This window comes from Pteropus vampyrus, unplaced genomic scaffold (assembly GCF_000151845.1).
Source record: "Pteropus vampyrus isolate Shadow unplaced genomic scaffold, Pvam_2.0 Scaffold7, whole genome shotgun sequence".
Taxonomy (NCBI): Eukaryota; Metazoa; Chordata; class Mammalia; order Chiroptera; family Pteropodidae; genus Pteropus; species Pteropus vampyrus.
Genome location: NW_011888788.1, coordinates 1,009,626 through 1,030,818, shown reverse-complemented (window position 1 = coordinate 1,030,818; position 21,193 = coordinate 1,009,626). Strand labels below are relative to the sequence as shown.

At 39.7% G+C, this 21,193-nt stretch overlaps 2 protein-coding genes across 10 annotated transcripts in view; both read left to right on the top strand.

The window, feature by feature from the left end:
• Positions 1–104: 104 nt before the first annotated feature.
• UBOX5 (U-box domain containing 5) overlaps positions 105–21,193 on the top strand; it is a 33,793-nt gene continuing 12,704 nt past the window's right edge. For 3 of the 7 annotated variants that reach the window (XM_011369643.2, XM_011369634.2, XM_011369592.2), the window contains exon 1: positions 3,877–3,974. The gene's annotated coding sequence lies outside the window, so the exon portion shown is untranslated. Of the gene's footprint in view, positions 348–1,677; positions 1,789–3,876; positions 3,975–4,399; positions 4,496–21,096; positions 21,112–21,193 lie in introns of those variants that run through there. The other 4 variants (XM_023537138.1, XM_023537139.1, XM_011369610.2 and 1 more) reach the window with 4 other exon arrangements.
• Positions 1,678–11,177, top strand: FASTKD5 (FAST kinase domains 5). 3 transcript variants are annotated; one of them, XM_011369580.2, is made up of 2 exons: positions 1,678–1,788; positions 8,442–11,177. In XM_011369580.2, exon 2 carries the CDS (start codon positions 8,479–8,481, stop codon positions 10,927–10,929), a length of 2,451 nt encoding a protein of 816 aa, XP_011367882.1. In that variant the 5' UTR covers positions 1,678–1,788; positions 8,442–8,478; the 3' UTR covers positions 10,930–11,177. The 3 variants fall into 3 exon arrangements, with proteins under 3 accessions (XP_011367882.1, XP_011367865.1, XP_011367873.1); XM_011369563.2 differs by lacking the exon at positions 1,678–1,788 and adding an exon at positions 3,867–3,974; XM_011369571.2 differs by lacking the exon at positions 1,678–1,788 and adding an exon at positions 4,409–4,495.

Genomic DNA, 21,193 nt, shown 5'->3' with positions numbered 1-21,193 from the left:
TAAACAGATTTCCCAGAGGTGCCTTGAGACAAGGTGCTCACTGGGCCGTGCCAGGAGTTTGGCTCAAAGCCCAAGCTTCTCCATGTTAAGAGGAGTTGTGGTTCCACATTTCTGCCCAATGAGCCTTTTTTTCAGTTAAGACTGTTGCCAAAAGGGTTTCAAGCTGGTTCCAGCTCAGAATCTGGACACCAGGCTACTGTCCAGAAGGCAGGTGATGCAGGACAGCTAGAAGAAGCCTGCAGGGGCCTGAGCCACCTTGCAGTGATGGGCTGATGTATGAGGACAGAATACATAGACATGAAGACGGAACTGGTTTGTGCTGCCAGCAGGGAGCCATCCTTTTGTAGGTAAGTGCTGTCCGTTATGATAATTTCTTCTGTCCTCACAAAGCCTGCCAATCAAGAACACATTTCACTACAAAGTAACAACCTGATTTACAGGACCTTAAAAAGTAGTTTATTTTTTCTCATCTGACAAATCTGGTCATAGGCATCCTAAGTGTCATAGGTGTTGGTTCATCAAGGACCTAGGCTGTTCATCCTCCTACTTTCCCATTCTTAGCATGTTGTTCCCTCCATGCCACAAGGTGGCTGCCACAGCTCCATGAAGTCACGGAGGCAACTCCATTTTATCATGAAAGTAAAAGCTTTTCCCCAGAACCCTCTCAGCACGTTTCTCTTTAAATTTTGTTGACCATAATTGAGCCACGTGCTCTTCCCACTTCAAAGAAGGCTGGGACGTTGAGTATTTGGCAAAGAAGAACAGGATTGTCATGGTTGCCTAGGACCAATGTGTTTCATTCCCTGGGGATGGGCTCTGTGCTCTCTGGGTTCTGCTGGCAAAGACAGAGTCATAATCAGCAACTAACAGTGTTTGCCCTGGTCTGGCCTGAGTGAGAGGACCCTTCCTGAGCAGTAGTTGTCAGTGGCCTAGGGCCCCAAAGGTTCACACCCAGGCAAACAGTGCCCTCCACAGAGGTCAGGAGTTGGGATACCAGGCTTGCTCCTCTTTGCAGTGATGTATCCTCCCTATATTGATTTTGTCTCCCTGACAAGATGGTGCCCCGGAGGGAGTACCAATTCTCAGGTCTCCTTCACAGCCCTTAGGATGAATGGGCCAGCAACCAAAGCACTGACAAGTTATGATGACCCTGACCAGCAGCTCTCCAGTGCCCCCAGGAATGGCAGTTTGAGGCTAGACCCTCCTAGAAGAAGTCGGTGGAGCCTCTTCCTTGCCCATACTGACTCAGGAGCGAACCTCCCTACTTAGAGATGTGAAGGATCACTGGGGCTCATCCGCCATAGCACTGGCCTCTTCAAGCTTCGGCTCACATCCATTTCTCCTACCGGGTTTTCCTATGCATCATTAACTCTTCTCCTTCCCTTTTTAAATGCATGATTACTCTCATTGTACAGATGAGAAACTAAGAGAGTTTATGCGACTTCCTCAAGGCCATAAAACCCTGAATGGTGGTCTGGGATTCGAACTTGTGACTACGCTATTCAATTCCTTCCAGAGCGGTGTATCTACGGTGGTGTTTCTCATCCGCAGGTCCTAGATTCCCCCTGATTCTTTATTGTCTTCCGGTGGAAGTCGTCCTTGAAAAACGCTGAGAGTCTTTTGAGCCTCGGCTGCACCCGTCACCCGCACAGCTGCCGGAAGTACCGGGCAGTTGGCCGGAAGTGGGGTTGCGAGGCCCGGGTATAACAGGCGTAGTCGCCGTGGTGCGGCAGCCTGCGGCATCCTGGGTCTGGTGTTGTGCTTCGTTCTCGCGCTGGCCAGGCTCAGGTGAGTGGTGGCAACCGGGGAGGACGTCGACCTGAGCTGTGGCCCTCATCTCCTGCCCTTTTCGCCGGCCCAGAGCTGGCGCGCTCCGAGGCCCAGCTCTGCGCTTCCCGGTCCATAGAGGCACCTCTCGCAGGCCCGGCTCTAGTGAGAACCTCGGTGACCCCCGGCACTCCGGAATTCTGTGACCTTGGACAAGCGGCTTATCTAAACCTTGATTTTTTCGCTGTAAGACTGAGATAACAATACTTGCCTCACAAGTATTGTAGTGATGTAGTTCGCTTCCCTCCACTTATCACACTTCAGTGTGCATATGAATCACTTGGGGTTCTGGAGGTTCTGATTCTGTAGGTCTGGGGTGGGGCCAGAGATTCTGCATTTCTAACCAGCTTCCAGGTGAGGCTGTTGCTACTGTTCTGCAGTCCACACTTTGAACAGCAAAGCCCTACAGTATTTTGCATAGTACCTGGGATGGAGTGAGTCTTCAGTAAATATCAATACGATATGTACCTTTTTCTCATTTTAACAGTTTCTGGTTGCACAAGCCTAACAAGAGTAGTATTTATGTTCCCTTCCCTTTTTTCTCTCCAGGAATAAGAAAAATAATTGCTTTTTCTCTATATATACAAATCGTGACACAGCGCTTCTGTCCTGATTCAGGAAGCTTTGAACCCTCTTTATACCAGTTAGGTTAATCCGCCTCCTGAGGTGTTGCTTCACTGCTCACTCACTGTAGACCCTTGGACAGTGCTTCATCCTGTGGAGTTGGCAGCCAAGTGCTTTACCAATATGGCTGATGTTTTGTGCTTCAGTTGTTTGTTGCTGCTGTAATCTGAATTCATGTTTTCTGCACTTTGGGCACATTTTGAGTAGTTAGAACAGCTGCCTTTCCACAACTAGATTCTGCAACTCACTGCTCCCAATAGCTTCAGGCAAGCTTTGGGATGAATTTACTACTGCCCGGTAGACCAAAATAAAACCTGTTGTATAATACAATTGAGAAAGTCAGGCTTTGGGCAATTATGCAAGTCTAATTTATTTGTCAGTATGGCTTTCCCATTTACTGGTTTATTTTTCTGGTCCTCAGTAAGGCCTTGTCATTCATCAAGTAAGTCAGCTTTGATATCAAAGAATTTTGAAGTTCCTCCTTCACTTGTCTGAAATACTATATTGTGCGGCCTTGCAAATCTAGGAAAACAGGTGAAACCAAGTGTTTGATCGAGTTAACAGTGATAGGTTAACTTGGACCATTTATTTGGGAATTTTTCACATGACTCAGGGTGCAGATACTTCTCTTTACCTGCCTGGATTTTGTCAGTCCTCTAGTAGTCCCATTTAGATGGGCTGAGAGGACGTGAGTTTCTGCTTTCTGTTGTTATACTCAGAAATTTTCTAAAGACATTATCAGTAGTGGCTCTAACAGAATTATCTCTGGGGCCTTGTCGGACTATATCTACTGGCCCTTCTTGCCATTCTGATAGAGAAATAGCAGAGTCTTAGAAAAGGAGAGGGTTATGTAAGCTAAAATTTAACAGATGATTGTGATGTGCTGTTTTCTTTCTCATAAGCCTGGAAACTAGAATGAAATGGAGGGGACGGGCTGAGCTGTTAGACTTAATTAAGGTTTGTCTTAGCTCTGTGGGTGTTACTTATTTGACTTTAACACTTTTACATTAGTTCTTTACCTTCATACTAGTAGTAGACCTTGCCCCTCCTTTGTAGGCTGTGCTCTTGTGTGGAAGTAAGCACAGAAGATTCTAGTCCAGTTAGTATCTGCATTGACAGCTAAGAGTCCATACTGTCAGTCTCTAAGCCTTCACTATTGGCTTTAAAGCTTTGTAGCCTCTTATCAGGAGACTCTAGCACCTAGAGAGAAAAAATTTTTTTTTTTTAAATTCTTAGGGTTGCACAACAAATTATTTGCTAAGAATGGGGTTTGAAGTATCTATTTATTTGTGTCAATTTTATCAGGACATAAGAGAATTAAACTTTTCTAGCCGAAAGATCAGAAATCAGAATTAAGGATTGAAATCTGGTAACTGATAAATTGAATATGCTGAGGGTGTCATGTACTTAATCTACAGTTAGCATGGCTGCCTTCCTCCACCTGGCTTTCTTCTAACTTCTGGACTATAGTTTAAAACGAAGCTATTCGACCTTGCTCAGACCTGTACCCGGAAGGTAGAAAGGTAAGATTCCTTGCTTCTCTGAAATCACATCATTCAGGGTGGTTTGGGCAGTACCATTCAGAACAGCTGTGGTCCAGGGGTCTCTGAGTTTCCTTTCTGGTTCATTAGGACCCCTAAAGAGGAAGTGGGGAGGAGGGTATACTTGGGGCACTTAAACTAAGAAAGGGGCTTTGTGGAATGATGTCACATATATTTGAGCCTTTAGAGAAGGCATCAAGAGTTATTGATTGGGCATCTCATGGTGTTCTTTTCTCAGCTTTCTTATGGATTTTCTGGGAGTCCTTAAGTGAGGAGGAATTAACTCTCAGCTGTGTTTTTTGAATCTGGGTAACACAACCTGACCTCTCTTTTGCAGTGCCTTTTCTCCCTACTGTTCTGCTTTATTGGTTCTGTATCTTGTATTTCTTTCATTTCCTTTTCCACAGTATTCAAGACCCAACTTCTGAAGTGGTTGTATTTCACGCCTGTATATGTAGATATGGTGTCTGTATACTTAACACTAAAAGTTGCATAGTGAAAAAGTAAGTAACTACTGTTTGCTGTTTGCAGTTTGGCTCTGCATGCTTCTAGTTATTTTGTCATCATTTCTGCCCATTCTGTGGGCATCCATAAAAAAAATTCTATAGACAGGATGTGCTTGTACTGGATAAAGCTTTTCATCATTTTCTTTGAATATTAAAGTTACTTTCTCTATTCACTGTCTTCTTGAAGAATACGTTAATTTCCTGATGGCAAATGCCTTTTGTAAATTTAATTTTTGTCAAAGTTATACACATAAATGGTTTACACAAATAGTTTGACCAAGCTCGTAACACAAAATATTAATATCCTCTCTTTTCCTCCTTCATTTTTGTTCCTGTGAGGATTTTTAACTATGTTTCTTTTGGCATTTATCAATATATTTCTAAACATATTTGTGTTGCTATTTCTTGATTTCGATAGGAAAAATCTATAGCAATATCTATAACATTTTTTTGACTTCTTTATTGTGGACTTTGAGACTCTGGGTCTCTTGTATCACTACCCAATATCCCCCTACCCATCTTCACTTCCCTTCATTCTCCCAATTTAGTTTGCTTATAATTTTTGGTTAGACTGATATTCAAGGTTCATAATAATAAGATTATGTAAATATTATTCACAGCTGAGCAGGGAGTATAATGTCACATATTTTGTCTTACACAATTTTTTTTGTTTTCCTGGAGTTAACTTTTGTTATTGTTATTATTGGCTTGGTTTTCAGTCTACCTATTAATTGTTCATCCCCAGATTATCCATTAGAAGTATAAATCTCTCCCAGGTAATATCCATCTCCTCCAGCATGAACAGGTTGCTCTTTATGTCTGCTCACAGCTCTAGTCCTGGGGTCTTCTTTCATCATTATCCCAGAGTTCCCTTTTATTTCTCTCTTACATTGAACCCTAAATTCTGGATCCCATGTCTCTCCTGCCAACTTTCAGGTCTTCAGTAGTAGTAGACCTCTTTACCTTGATACTGGAGTGTCTTGTAAACCCATTCCTTCATGTAGATTTCCTTCTTTGAGGTATTTTTCTGTTCTTTTTGTAAGTAGTATAAACTAACCATAGTGACAGCTAGGATCCTAGACTATAAGAGGTGGGTGGGCTTTTGAGCTCATCCGGTTCTAACCCTCTTCCTGGAACCTGGAAACCCTATAGATTGTTCAGTGTCTTCTCCACCCGCCTCTCTGGAACACGACTCCCCTTTTTGTCTCTCCAGTATACCAGCGTTAGTTTTGGAATCAGTCAGTCCTTGATGTCAGACCCCACTGTATAACCTTCAGCAGGTTTCTTGTGAAGTCTCTTCTTCCTCTTTAACAACATAGAGAGAATAAAACCTACCTTACAGAAAGGGTGTAAAGATTGGAACTAATGCAGGTAAAACAGCTCATACAAGGCTTGGCACAGAGGAGGCCCTAAGACAGTTGTGGCTCTTGGTATTTCCATCTAGGGACTTAGCCTATATTTTTACAAATCAAAAAGAGCCACATTAATTCAAAACACGGCATCTATACCAGCCAAGCATTGATATTCCAGGAAATGATTTTTTTGTTCATTTTAGGACCATGCATAGTGATTTTATTAAGTACTGTTAGGTAATATGAATTGAAATAATTTAAGTTATTTAATGTGCTTTTAAAATTACATAATTTATAAAGGTATTTGTTAAATTAATTCATATACTATTCTGTATTAACAGTTTTAACCCCAGTAAAAAGGGGGAAAAAGTTAATTTATCAAAGATTTAACAGAAATCCTTCACCACAAAGAAGCCGTATAATTACTTTTATATATGTATTTTAGGTGATGGTATTTATTTGTATTCTATTTGTTCCACTGATACTTGTATTTACTTTTCCATGTATTGACGTCTGCCACACACTTATCCTGTAAACCAGCCTCGTCTGGTTGGACAGTTGGTGTTTTTGTTTGTTTGTTTGTTGTTGTTCTTTGCTTTAGATAGCACACTATTTTGTTAAAAAAATAGTTTTGTCTTTTTAAAAAGTTATTTCTTCAGATCTAGTTCCCACGATGAGATGAAGGACTACAGATTTGAATAGTTTATGGCTTTAGTTGCACATTGAGTTGGATTAAATTTACATTCCAGATTCCAAAGCAGGTCTTCTTAAAAACCCTATTCTGTCAACTGAAGAGTTCCATTACTTGCTTTCTCTTTTCTTTTTACCATGCTTGTGCTGCAGTGTTAATTGAGATTCCTAGTGAGTATTTTGAGGCATAAATCTTTAATTATCATCTAAACATTAAAGACAAAATTATTTCAGTATTATTTTCCTCATGTTTTGGAATTTTTAAAAAGTTAGCCATCTGCATTCATAGGAATAAACTAATGGTCTATAGCAAACTTTCTGTAAAGGGTAAGGTAGTAAATATTTTATGCTTTGCAGGCCTTATATTTTTGGCCACAGTTACTCAGTTTTGCTCTTGTAGTGAGAGAGCAGCCATAAAGAATGTGTAATGAATAGCCTGGCTATGTTCAGATAATACCTTACTTACAAAAACAGGTGGAGGGCTAGATTTGGGCCATAGTTTGCTGATACCTGGTCTTTAGTATCTGGACCCATAGGTTGAAACTTGGTGGGCAGACTGGTCCACAAGCTATGGTAAGAACCAAGTGTATAATGATTTCATGTGGAAGAATTCTACTCTGGTTCACAAAGAAATTGGAGTATTCCTGTCGTCCAGAGAAGCCTTTGTAGCTGGGTTACCCGAACAAGGGCACTAGCCTGCCCTGTGGTCTCCTGATTCTTATGCTATGGACTCTGGAAGGAAGGGGCTGACAGGGGACTTGGGCAGGAGTTTCAGAAAGTTATTCTGGTACCCTCAGGACCCTCAATGGTTTTTCTGCAGCACCATTCCTATCTGGTCCATGTCTTGGCATCTCAGGGCTCCCTGGGTTCCGCTTGTCAGGCTTTGGCATTTCTCAAGTGGAAGACAATAAGCATTTAGAGAAAGCAAGAGTACAGCAGAGTCCATTTCTTAACTTCTCATGATTTTCTACCATGGGAGAAAAATGGGACTTGTGCTGCTCACAGGCAGGATAATCAACACCTGACTCACTGGAAGCACTGCGAATCTGCCACCTCCAGAGGAGAGCTGTGCCGCTCCCTTTGCATGTCAGCACGGCAGTTATGTGCATTGGTGTTCCCTGAACCCTAAGCTCTGCTTTGAGTTCCTTTTTGCTTCCCACCCATGAATTGACAGTGAGCTGGGAGGGCTTCGGCCTTCTGCCCCCGCCCCCCAAAATGAGTGAGTTTTTGTGTATACTTGCCAATTGCATGACTTCTCTGCAGTAGTGATTTAAACTCTGTTATAAATCTCCTGGAGAAGAAAATAGGCATCTTCTAAAAGGTTTAGGAGCAGCAGTAGAACAACAGAATTCTGTAATCAAGTTTTGTACTTTGGGAACAGGGAAGGTTATTGTGGGTATACTTCATTAATCTTTACTCCAACTCCCACTTTTTTTTTGGTGTTAGCATGGCAGCTTTTACCAACTTTTTTATTCTGCAAGTGAGCCCTTTATGTGTTGATAGCAAAGAAATGGAATAGGCTGCTCACTTTTGTTCACAGCTTTCTTTTTGGAAATCTGCTTTCTTCCTTCCTGTTCGAAGTCAGCAGACCAACCATCTCTTCTCTAACCATCGCTGCTCTCCTTCTACTGTAAAGAAATTCTATCCAAAGGACAGAGGAAATCCAGAACGAAGTCTGGACTGACCAGCAGTCTGGAGAACTGCCCAATAGTACCCTGGTTTTGAGGTTTTCTTGTGTCTTTATGCAAGGCACACAGTTTATCCTTTCTGTCTTGTGGTTTGGACATTCACTAATGTTGAACTTAAGTGGACAGCACAGTTTTAATCCAGTTCTTATAATGTGTAAATTTCAGTATTGTGATAGGTGGAAGCCACTTATTCTTCATCTACCCTTTTTTCAGTATCTGGCACCAATTCTGGCCCAGTCATTTGTGATCCATGGCTCTTGTGATATGCCGAAGACTTCCAGGCAGTTTCTGTGGAACGCCTCCCCGTCCAGCTCTAATCAAGCACCACATAAACAAGAAATTGCCTGGTCAAACCTGTGAGGACTGTGTTCTGACTGCCAAAACGATCAGTACTGACACCAGAATGGCAGCCACTCTGAGACTGTTAAAATCTTTAGGATATCGAGCGTTTTGCAACCCTTTTGCCTGCAGTACAACCCAAAGTGTGGCATACTGGAATGTGGGAAGCTACACGTGGCACAGGGGACAGGACACTTCAGAACACAATAGCCTCTGTCATCCTGCCGAAAAAGCTGAGAATATTTGTAGCACCTCCTGTTCTCGGAGAATCCTGACAACCAACAGTGCCCTCCCGGGTTTGGAATTCAGCAGGGCTTTTGCCTCTAAGGCCAGCATGTTGAATCCAGGCTCACCCAGGGCCATGAAAGTTGATGAAGAGAATATAGAAGTTTTTGATTCCTTTGAAGATCCCCGAATTTTCCTGCAGCTCAGACCAGAGTACCAGCTTCACAGCTATAACAGATCTGAGCCTTGTCACCCCCTGTCTGTTTCAGAAGGTGATCTAATTTTGCACAAAGTCACAGTTTATCGAGATAATCTCCAGCCTCAAATTATTGTTGATTATTTCTGTAAGCTGAGCTCTATGCCTTCAGAGCAGCATCCTGTTTTGCTGTCCAGTGCCAGCTTTGCTATGCTCTGCCAACTGAGTGTGAAAAACATACAGCTCTTTGATGTTCCAGATCTGATCAGTATTTTGAAAGCTTTTGTCAGTTTAGGAATCCCTCATTCCCATTCAATGCTAGATGTGTATGAAACCAGATTTTGCCATAAGGTGTGGGAAATGAGTCTGGATCAACTTCTCTTGGTGGCTGACCTCTGGAGGTACTTGGGCCACAGAGTACCTCGGTTTTTTAAAATATTTTTTAGTTATCTTAATTTGCACTGGAAAGATCTGTCCTTGTCCCAGTTGATTCACTTGATTTATATTATAGGTGAAAATCGTCAGGTACCCCAGGACCTAATGCAAAAACTGGAATCATTGATCCTCAAGTATATAGATTTTATTAATTTAGAGGAGGCTGGTGCAATCTGTTTGGGGTTCTTTAAATCAAGTAGTGGTCTCTCTGAATTTATCATGAGGAAAATTGGAGACTTGGCATGTGCTGACATGCAGCATCTAAGTAGTTATGCCTTAGTGAATATTCTTAAAATGTTCCGTTTCACTCATGTGGATCATGTAAGTTTCATGAAGCGATTTGGGCAGATTGCTCCTCAGCGAATTCCTTCCCTGGGAGTTCAGGGTGTCATGCACCTGACACTTGCCTGCTCAGCCTTACACATCCTGGATGAAGGGGTAATGAATGCCGTGGCTGCTTCTTTGCCTCCTAGGGTAGCATACTGTCGAAGTAAAGATGTTGCCAAGATTCTGTGGTCATTTGGAACTCTGAATTATAAGCCACCCAATGCAGAAGAGTTTTATTCTAGCCTTATAAATGAGATTCATAGGAAGATGCCTGAGTTCCACCGGTACCCAGAACACCTGCTCACTTGCCTGCTGGGCCTGGCATTTTCTGAGTACTTTCCCATAGAGCTCATCAATTTCGCTTTGAGTCCAGGATTCGTCAGGTTAGCTCAGGAGAGAAGTAAGTTTGAACTCACTAAGGAGCTGTATACTCTTGATGGTACAGTTGGCATTGAGTGTCCAGATTACAGAGGCAATCGTCTTAGTTCTCACCTTCAGCAAGAGGGGTTTGAAAAACTGTGGAATTTAGCTAGGAAGGATATGAGCTCAAAGCCTGAATTTCTAGAAGCTCTCTTTTTACTTGAGACCATGTTGGGTGGGCCCCAGTACATCAAACACCATATGATTTTGCCTCATACCCGATCTTCTGATTTAGAGGTCCAGCTTGATGTTAACATGAAGCCATTACCATTTAACAGAGAAGCAACGTCCACTGAAGATGCAGCCAAATTAAAGCTCAAGCATGTGGGAGTCAGTCTTACAGATGATTTGATGAATCAGCTACTGAAGGGGAAATCAGGAGGGCCTTTCCAGGGGGAAATTGAGTCAGAGACTGGGCAGCAGCCCATGGAATTCGAGAAGAAGACAGCCATACCCTCGGAGGGCTCCCTTTACAATGTGGCAGACAGATTGGAGGCTGTGGAGATGGTTGGCCTGTGCCCCCCAGACTGCGTGCAGGCCCCACAAGTGAAGCTGGCTATTCAGCTGACAAACAAGAACCAGTATTGCTATGGTTCCAGGGATCTGCTTGGACTGCACAATATGAAAAGGCGGCAGCTCAATCGAATTGGCTACCGTGTGGTTGAGTTATCCCACTGGGAATGGCTGCCACTTCTGAAACGAACTCGCTTCGAAAAGCTGGCATTCCTCCATGAGAAAGTGTTTACCTCTGCTCTCTGAAGGGCCTTTGGGGCATTTCTACTCATAAATGCTATAGATGTGCACTGTACCAGGTGTCGTGAAACAGTTATAAAAGCCAGAATATAGGTTTGTAATAAAATCATCCTGAGGAGAATTAGTTGTACTCTTGTCTATGGTAGATTGAATCTAGTGTATGTTATTTTTAATTAATTGTAACCTGGTCTGGTTGTACAAGTTGCTGCTAATTTACACAGGTAAATAAACATCTTAAAATGTCTGATTTTCAATTCCTATCTTCCGGCTTTAGAAGGCCATTTCAGAATTAGTGAATTTAATATCTTCCTCTTAAGCCCCCTCGTCTGCACTTCTACTTCTTTTGCATACCACGCCCCCCCCGCCCCGCCCAGGATATTTTCTCCCTAAAATTGAACCTAGAATAGAATTATATGAGGGCCTGTTGGGCCAGTGGTTCTCAAATATGACCAGGCAGAATGTTTTTCATGGCAAGTAGCTCAGATGTGAAGGAAACATTACTGCTCATAACAAGAGGTCCAGCTGGGCTTAGGTTTGGTTGTATTAGAGCCATGAGGAGATTGTACATATGTAAGTAATTCAATACAAGTAACATTTGTAAACACTTGGGGTCTACGAGAATTTCTTTTAAAAAGAATTCCCACCATTATTTAGGTCTCCTCTCTAAAGAGAATAACTTCAGAGAGGACTTTCCCGCCCCTGCTAAACAGTACCCCATTGGTTGGCCTTTGGTCATGCTCTGTCACCTTCTCCAGCTTCATTTTCCTCACTGCACTCAGCAGTAACAGAAATTATTTTTTGTTTACTTATTGGTTTTCTGTTGGAAAACTTACCTGTTGGAAGGCAGCCTTTGAGTTAACTTTGCCTAGTTAATTTACTTGCAGTGCCTAGAGTGGGTCCTAGCACAGAGACAGTCATGTTTAGTCAGTGTGGGTGGGCATTGTTGGAGAGTTGGGGGTAGAAGGAAGGCAGAGAGTGGGTCTAGAGAGGTAGAGAGTATTTGAGTCACAAAGGCCTATGGTTTTGCTAAACAGCTTAAAACTGCAGGGGCTGGGCTGTTTCTGAAGGGATCCAAGTCAAGGACTAATTGGGCAGATTCATGTTTTAGGAATGTTAGGTAAAAAGCAGGATAGAACTAGATGGAGGTGGGGTTGCATGAGATGAGTTGAGAGTATTTCATAGATATGTGCAAGAGCTCTGATGCGAGATGAAGGCCAGAACTATCAGAATGGGAACTCTGAATTTTAGAGATGTTTGGAAGGGGAAAAAAAACAAGACCTGGTAACTGATTGGATTGGAGAATGAGATTCTGTTTCCCAAATTGGTAGGAAGTCAGCAAGTAAAATTAGGATCAAAGCAGAAAGGAATTTGGGTAGGGAATTAATGACAGTACCATGGTCATGCTGAGATGGCCCTTCAGGGATAAAGGTTCAGGCTGGGGTCTCCAATGGGGATGAGGACAGGCAGCAGTCAGAACCACAAGTGAATTAAAATTTCCTGGGCCAGGTGGGTAGGAGGTTATTGCAGGTAGTGAGGGGAGATGACCAAGAATGGAACACAAGTATAGGAGATCGAGTGATGTACACAGAAAAAGAACAGATAGTCAAATTTAGGAAAAAATGGTGGCATAGAAGTGTCAGAGGTCCCAGAGACCACCCTCCCCTGTCCTTTTCCGGTGGAGTCATGCAGACAGCTATTAATGTATTGCAACAATGATGTTTGATAACGTGTACAGATTTTGCAAATCAAGGAAGCTCACCTCAGTCTTGGTATGCAGGGTTATTTATTGGAGGTTAGTTACACAGGCATGGACTGCCCACAAGGCTGAACCTTAGTAACTCAGTCTCAGCCCCTCCAGAGGTCCAGCTCATGCAGCATGGCCCAAGGCTCCCACCATAAATCACGTTGTTAGTGTAAATGATCTGTCATGGCCCAAGGCCCTGGGTATCTATAGACAATTTATCAAGCAGGATATTCCAAAGGTTTAGAGATTATCTCCTAGTAGCTGGTGAAGGGCCAGTTTTTTTTTGGAATGTGAAGGATTTCTGTACCCCAAACCTGCTGAGTTAACTTTTACTGCATAGAAACCAAACAGAAAGATTATTTTAAAAAAGAGATTGTATGTCAGTTGCTGCGGAGAGAGCAGTTAAAGCAAGAACTGGAAAGTCAGTAAGTTTGGCAACTTGGATATCACCGATGATATCAGTTTGAATTGAATTGTCAGGGCCAAAGCTAGATTATACACCTGCTAAATGAGAGTTAAGGAATGGGTTGCAAATGTTGAGGTAATTCCTTGAGAACTTCTGAAGAGAAGAGGATTTAGAGTAGGACTAGGATTGCCAGATAAAATACATGATATGCAGTAAAATTTGAATTTCAGATAAGCAATGAAAAATGTTTTGTGGTAAATTACACATAAAATTAAACAGTGTACAGTATTAATCAGTGTTACCCCAATAAACTTTATAAAAATAAAGACTGTACAATTCAGTGATATTTAGTACATTAATATTGTTGTGTAACCAATCACCACTATCTAGTTCCAGAACATTTTCTTCATCCCGAAAGATAACTCCATACCCATTAAACAGTCACTCCACATTTCCTTCTCTCCCCAGACCCTGGCAACTACTAATCTGTTTTCTGTCTCTATAGATTTGCCTATTCTGGATAATTTAAAAAATGGAATTATACAATATGTAGCCTTTTTTTGGTCTGACTTCTTTTCCTTAGGATAATATTTTTAAGGTTCCTTCATGTTATAGTATGTTATTAGTACTTCATACCTTTTTATAGCAGAATAATATTCCATTGTGTGGATATACTATATCTTGTTCATCCATTTATCAGTGATGGACACTGGATTGTTTTGGCTATTGTGAATAGTGCTATTATGAACTTTCGTGTACAAGTTTTGTTTGAACACCTGTTTTCAGTACTTTTGGGTATATAGAAGTGAAATTACTGGGTCGTATTTTAATTCTGTACTTGTTGAGTAACTGCCAGACTTTTCCACGGTGGCTGTACCATTTTAAATTCCTAACAGCAATGCACTAGTGTTCCATTTTTGCTAACACTTGTTATTTTCTGTGCGTTTTTTTTAACAGTCATCCTAGTGGATGTGAAGTGGTTTTGATTTGCATTTCCCTAGTGACTAATGGTGTTTAGCATCTTTCAGATCTTAATGTTAAGTCTTCATGAACATAGGATATCTTTTCATTCATTTAGGTCTTTAATTTATTTCACCAACATTTTGTAGTTTTCAATGTAGTTTCTTATACCTCCTTAGTTAAATTTATTCCTAAATATTTTATTCTTTTTGATGGTATTGTAAATGGAATTATCTTAATTTCCTTTATGAATTGCTCCTTGCTAATATATAGAAATACAACTGATTTACCCAGGATTTTTGCATAATTCTTTTGTTAGCACTAATAGGTGTGTGTGTGTGTGTGTGTGTGTGTGTGTGTGTGTGTATTTAAGGATTTTCTATATATAGGATTATATCATTTGTGAATAGAGATAGCTTTACTTTCTTTCCACTCTGGATATGCTTTTATTTATTTTTCTTGTCTAGTTGCTCAGGCTAGAACTTATAGTACAGAATCAAAGTGGTGAAAGTGGGCATCCTTGTCTTGTTCCTGATCTTAGGGGGAATGCTTTCAGTCTTTCACCATTATTAGCTGTGGGTTTCTCTTAAATGCCTTTTATTGTGTTGAAGTTCCTTTCTATCCCTAGTTTGCTGAATGTGCAGTAAATAATTTTTCAATGTATGTCCCAAATAGTACATGGGACATTCTTATACTGAACAAAAAAATTTCTATCCAATTTTCAGATATAAGTGGGCGTTTAAATTTTTTATTTACTAAATTAGCAACCCTAAAAAAGATATAGCACCAAGGCTGGGTTTTTTGAGAGGGCCGTTGAGGGAAGAAGAGACTTGAATATTGTTTACATGTTGAGGAAAGGATCCCGTAGTTAGAAATAAGTTGAAGTTTCAGGGGAGAGGCAAGAACAGATTGAATAAGACCTGAGAGAGGGATGGAGTTAAGGTCAGGTGTGTACATGGAGAGCCTGGCTGTCTCACTCGGGTTCCCATAGAATTTTGCTGACACTACTGTTCAGGCACTGATTAAATGGTATTAGAACTCTCCATGTCCGTGTTTTGAGACTGTGAGTCTTTTAAAAGTAAAAACTATACCCATCTCTGCCTTATTTTGAGCCTTTGAATTTTTAAAAAGTGTCTACTTGTGCCTAGCAGAGTGCCTTGCACATACTAAGCCATTGAAGGGTGAATTGGCTCCAAGTGAATAAGATTGCAGTCTTCTTCTGGGTCCACATCTGTGTTCTGGTCTCCCTGTGTACTTCTTACTAGTGGGTAACTCTGTGGGTTAGGCTGGGACAGCTGTCTTTCATTTTAACCAGCTCTAAGAAAAATGCACACAAGTCACTTTTTTTCATAGATGGACAAGTAACTCAGTTTAGAAATTATAAGAAGTATTGTACTTCTTTAAAAGCTGAAGTGCCCAATTTATAAAACTGCTCAGTGCATTGGTATTCCACCCACCACCCACTCTTTGAGGTTAAATGCTTTTCTCTTATTTGACAGGTAATCTTTTTTTCCTCTATAACCTGTGTGAGCCTAGTCTTTAAAATATGTGTAACTGCCAGAATTACTTTCCATTGCATTTTTGTGAGACTCAAAAATCAGGTTGTATAGGGGGAAAAAAAATCAGGTTGTATAACTCAGCTGTGGCAATTTCTTTGTAGGCTAAAGGTGGGTAGATGCTCAGGTGTTCAGAAAGTGTCATGGTCACCTTATTCTCTTCTAAATTGTCCCTGCACACTCCCCCACCCCCAAGTTCTGAGTCCTCAACTTGGCTGCTTCAAGCTCCAAAGAAGCACAGAAATCTTCCAGATAGGATGACCAACTTGTCCCAGTTTGCCCAGGACTCTCCTGGTTTTAGCACTGAGAGTGCCACATTCTGGAAAATACCTCAGACATGGTTGGTCACCATACCTTTGGATCTATTCTCAGCCCTTCTCTTTCACTTTTCCTTACTCAGCCTGAATATAGGGAGGCAGAGGAGGAAGGTCTGTCTCCATCTGGACCTCCAGTCCTAAGGGGCTGTCAGCTGTAAGAAATACTGTGAGCTTACATCTAGAACCTCATTGCTCTCTGATATCATCCTGTGACCTCAGGATCCCATCCAACTGTTTAACTACTTATATCAACTATAAACATATGAAAGGAAAAAAACCCAACTTATCCCACTGTAATACAGTGCGTATTTTAAATTTCTGCATGTCCACCATTGCCTCCCAAACTCTTCATGTGTACATATTCGTAGATACAGATTTTTAACAAATGTGTGATCATAATACTTCTATTTTGTATTCTTTTTCTTTATATATACTTTTGGCATTTTTCTACATAGTCATATTTATCATTTAAATGACAGGTACACCAAAAATAAATGTGTCATTCAAGTTTGTTTCTTTACAGTGTGGGTAGTGGAATTAACTAGAGTCTTCTGTTGAGGGACTTAGAACTTCAAGACTTCTGTGGTAATAGAATATTTGGACTTATAAAATAAAAGGCTTCTTAAAGGGTAGTACACGGGGTTCTTGTGACAGAACTATTCTGTATCTTGACTCGTAGTGATTATACAAATCTACGTATAGAACAAAACTGCATAGAACTGAATACACAGGCACACACAGACAAGTGCCTGTAAAACTTACAAAATCTGAATAAGATCTGCAGATTGCATCGTTGTCAGTATCCTGGTTGTGATGTTGTACTATAGCTGTCCTCAATGTTACCATTGAGATAAACTGGTTAAGGGTATATGGGATCTTTCTGTATTGTTTTTTTATGACTGCATATAAATCTCAATCATCTTAAAAAGTTATTTAAAATAAAAAAAGATTTCTTAAATAAGGTAGCTTTGAAATTTTTGTGAGATACTCAGTAGTAACTTGTTATCCATAGTTCATTTCCTTCATTCTTACTCTTAAAGAATACTCCTCCCTCAAAAAAAAAAAAAAAAAAGGAAGAAAACATCAAGGCGAAAACTGAGACTACTAGTTTATTTCCAAGTAGTTTGTAGTTTGATACTCATTTTTGATGTCTTCAGGAAGCCATTTGCAAAGATACTCCCTCTTCTAGTAACAAAGATGGCAGGAACACATCAACTAGAGGAAAGAGAAATCCCTTGAAGGGTGAATTGCCTCTAAGTGGTTCAAAATTGCTGTTGTTATCTAGCAGGCTAATGACAGACTTTTATTTGTGTAATTTTTTTTCCTGGTTATAAGGCTTCTATGACATCCCTCTGACCAATAGCTTTCAACCTTTTTTTTTTTTTTTTTTTTTTTTGCTACAGCCCTTAGTAAAAATACCTTTATGTCAAAACTCAGAATAAAAATAGATGGATAGATGGATAAATAGATTCATATATTTGTGTCTGAAGCAAAATATTCACAAAACACTGCTGCTTGCCCTCATGTGTCGAGGCACTGTGACATTTTCTTTCTATTCTTTATAATTTTAAAAAATGATTTTGACTCAGTAATTTGAGTTCTTGATTCCTGATCTTTGGTTTGAAAAAACACTCCCCTGGTCCACCAGGTAAAGTAGTCTGAAGCCCCATGGCATAACATTCAAGGCCCTCCCCTTCTGGCTCTATCTGCCTTTCTAGAGCACTGCCTCCTCCTTCCCCCTCTAGCTAAGTGGCATGTTCAGCATTTCCTGACCCTGCCTCACACTGTCGCATCTCTACGCCTTGACTCTATGATCCCTCTCCCTAGTGCCCTTCCCTTTTTGTTCCTGTTCTTGCCTCTTGTTTCCTATAGTCAAGCATATATGGTCCATTGTACCATTAGTATGTAGTATCTGTCACTTTTCAGAATTGCCGTGAGGTCAGGCATGTGTCCTAGTTGTCCCCAGTTTAAATGTTACTCCTGACTTCTGGGTATACTTTTGGCCAGTGTTTTTCAGTTTTTTTCATCAAGAGCCATAGTAAGAAATAACATTTTATATTAGATCTAGTATGTACATTTGTCGTATCTATTTGTATAAAATGAAAACAAAAGTTTCATGACACTCGATATTTTGCATTCTCTTTTAGTTATTTCTTCCTTCAACCCATAACTTGGTTTCACAGTCACAAATTAAAAACATTGATTTAAACCATCCTTTCCCACTCTGAATGTCATCTGCAAAAAGCTCTCTTATAAACTTTTATATTCCATAATCACTGTTAGAAGGAAGTCTGTAATACCTCAAGATGTGTGGACAGGACCATGAAGTTAAAATGAATCAACTGGATATATATATTTCAATATAAAAAAACCTTCAAATAATAATAGAAAAGCAAGTTATACAATGACATTCATGGTATATTATCATTAAAGTATATTAAAAATACATAAAACTACTGTATGTTTATGGATACACACATAACTATACTGATTTGAATGAGCAACACCAACTTCAGATACTTGCTTCTTGGTAAAAAGGGAGAAGAAATAGGACTGGTGGCATTTTTGTTTATATCTTTTAAATTTAGCTCAACACTGAAATGAGAAGCAAACATGGCAAAATGTTAACCATTTACTAAATCTAGGTGGTGGGTATAAGAGCATCTACTATGTTATAATCTTTACCTTTTATTTTGTAATAAAAAGAAAATCTATAAAGAAAATTGACATGTTATCTGCTTATAAACCTCTGTTATCTTGCTATCTTATAATGCCATTATTATCTACCTCCAAGTTGCTTCTTTGCACTGTGGGATACTTTAGCTATGATGTGTGGTCCCCGATTTAACTCAGACTCAGTCTTTCTTGTACTTACATGCCAAATTCGGAGAAGGCGGCTATAATTTATAAATATTTACTGGACAGTGTTTACAATGAGTTCAGGTAACACTTGTCCATTTCCTAGGCAGGGGTAGGGAGGAAGTCTTCCTGGGCGAGGCTGTTTGCATTTTCATATGGTGAGCTATTTTTTTCTGGATTAAGCATTAGGCAGGAGGCCCTTGACCTTAAAAGATACAGGGGTGTTGAAACCAGAGAGATGATAAGATCATACAAAGATTTCAGTGGCAACCAGAGTCCTGTAGACTCTGTTTGGGCATCACCGTTTTTGAAAAACACTAGATACCATCATTTGTAAGATATTTTTTAAAAAGGTCTGTCACTCTTGTCCTGCAATGGCACAGTCACTTACTTCAATTTGATCTCCAGTACTATTTTGTTTTCAGTCACTTTTTTCCCCACTCATTCTTTGTTGTTGTTATTACTATTATTATTATACTTTATTTTTTTAAAGTGGTTTTAGGTTTACAGAAAAATTGAGCAGATAATACAGAGACTTCTCATTTACCTTCTCTCCCTTGCCCACAATTTCTGCTATTATTAACATCTTGTGTTAGAATGGTACATTTGTTACATTTGTTTATGACCCAATATTAATATATTATTATTAACTGAAGTTCATAGTTTACATTGAGGTTCATTCTTTTTGTTGCACAATTCTGTTTGTTTTGACAAGTGTATTATGTTGTGTATCTTCCATTACAGTATCATATAAAATAGTTTTACCACCTGACCATTTCATTTTTATCTCTGTATTCCATGCCTAGCATAGGACTTGTAAATGTTATATGAATGTGCAATAACATCTCATCTAAAATTAAATATGAGCTATCAAATTCAGTACATTTTGAAGAACTTTTAAAGAAAAATCTACCACAACCAGATCTTATCCTAGGAATAAAAGGATGGTTTAAAATTAGAAAAATGTGTTATATCTCATTAGTCTGTCAGATAAGAAAAATAATAAAACAGTATATAGAGAAAATCAAAATTCAAAGCATATTCATGATTTTCAAAAAACTAAAAATTAGAATGATTTATTAACAAAAAGTGTTTCAATCTAATAATCAGTATTATGTTCAAAGATGAAACATTATAGGCATCTTCTAATGGGAACAAAACAAGCATAGCAACTCTATTATTATTTTATATAATTCTAGAAGTTTTAGCTAACGTAAGATGAGAGAAATAAGAGTTTACCATTTTGAGAAAGAGGCTCCTATTATTATTGAGATTGTAGAAACCTCCAAAAAAAACTGAAAATCTATTAAAATTAATGAGTTCAACAGGACAACTGAATACATAATAAAGATACAAAAGTGAACAGCTTTCTTATATATTGGAGAAACTGGTTAGAAAAATTAATGGGATAAAAGGATACTATTCATAAATAACAGGCTTAACAAGAAACATGTAGGACCGTTAAGAAAAAAGTCAAAATTGTAGTATGACAAAAATCTACTTAAGATTTTTATCTTAATGTTTTAATAGTGAAAGTTTGCAAACAACCTAAATGTTCACCAAAAAGAGAATGGTTTATTATTTATACCTTATCCTGTTCCAAAATAACTTCAAGGTAGCTTTCACAATAGACTCTATGACAAAAATTAGTGAAGAATTCAGGCAGAGAGAAATTTGAGGGCTGGACCACTGAGTTTTTTAGCAGCCAAAGTAAAGAAATGATCATGAGCAATTATATGATTCATATTTATACCATAAAATATTGAGTTGATTGCAATTAACAGCTGTTCCTAGTACTGAAACCAAAGAGAATTTTCTCATGGGTCTCAAAGAGAAGATTCTGTGCCGAATAGAGAATGATCATTTTGACAACCTAATGAAACAACACCCAACTTTATAAAACTGTTTCTTATGAAATTCCTTGTAATGGGCCACACAAAACTAGTGAAGAGTTTGGTAAAGTATTTGCAGTGGGGCAAGGAGTGTGTGATGGTTATGGCTGGGATGAACATAAGGATAGTCCAATGCACTGCTCTGAGGGGTTGCTCACTGGAGTAATACATTTTAGAGACTAAAATTATGGTTCTCAGCTGATGTTGTATCACCCTGGTATCCTGTGAATCTTCACAGATTGGCCACTGAGTTTTTATCAGTGTGTTACATATATTTTTGCTACAGCTAAGGATCCACACTGCTAAGAAGTCTGTCAGATGGTGGGGTGGGATGCAAATGCAGCAGCCACCAAGGATGCCAGGCAAGGAGGCGAGAGATGCCACTTAGGCAGACACTGAAAAGAATTTAACTTGGATGGACTGAACAGTCTCCATAAATATTCTCTCAAATTTGGTAAGTGCTGTGGAGAGCAAGTAGGCTGTGTCTGTCAGATATAGGTCTATATGCTTAAATAGTTGACTAATGGAATTAACCC

Coding starts and splice junctions, on each gene's coding strand:
- FASTKD5 (XM_011369580.2), top strand. CDS start 8,479: ATGGCTCTTGTGATATGCCGAAGACTTCCAGGCAGTTTCTGTGGAACG.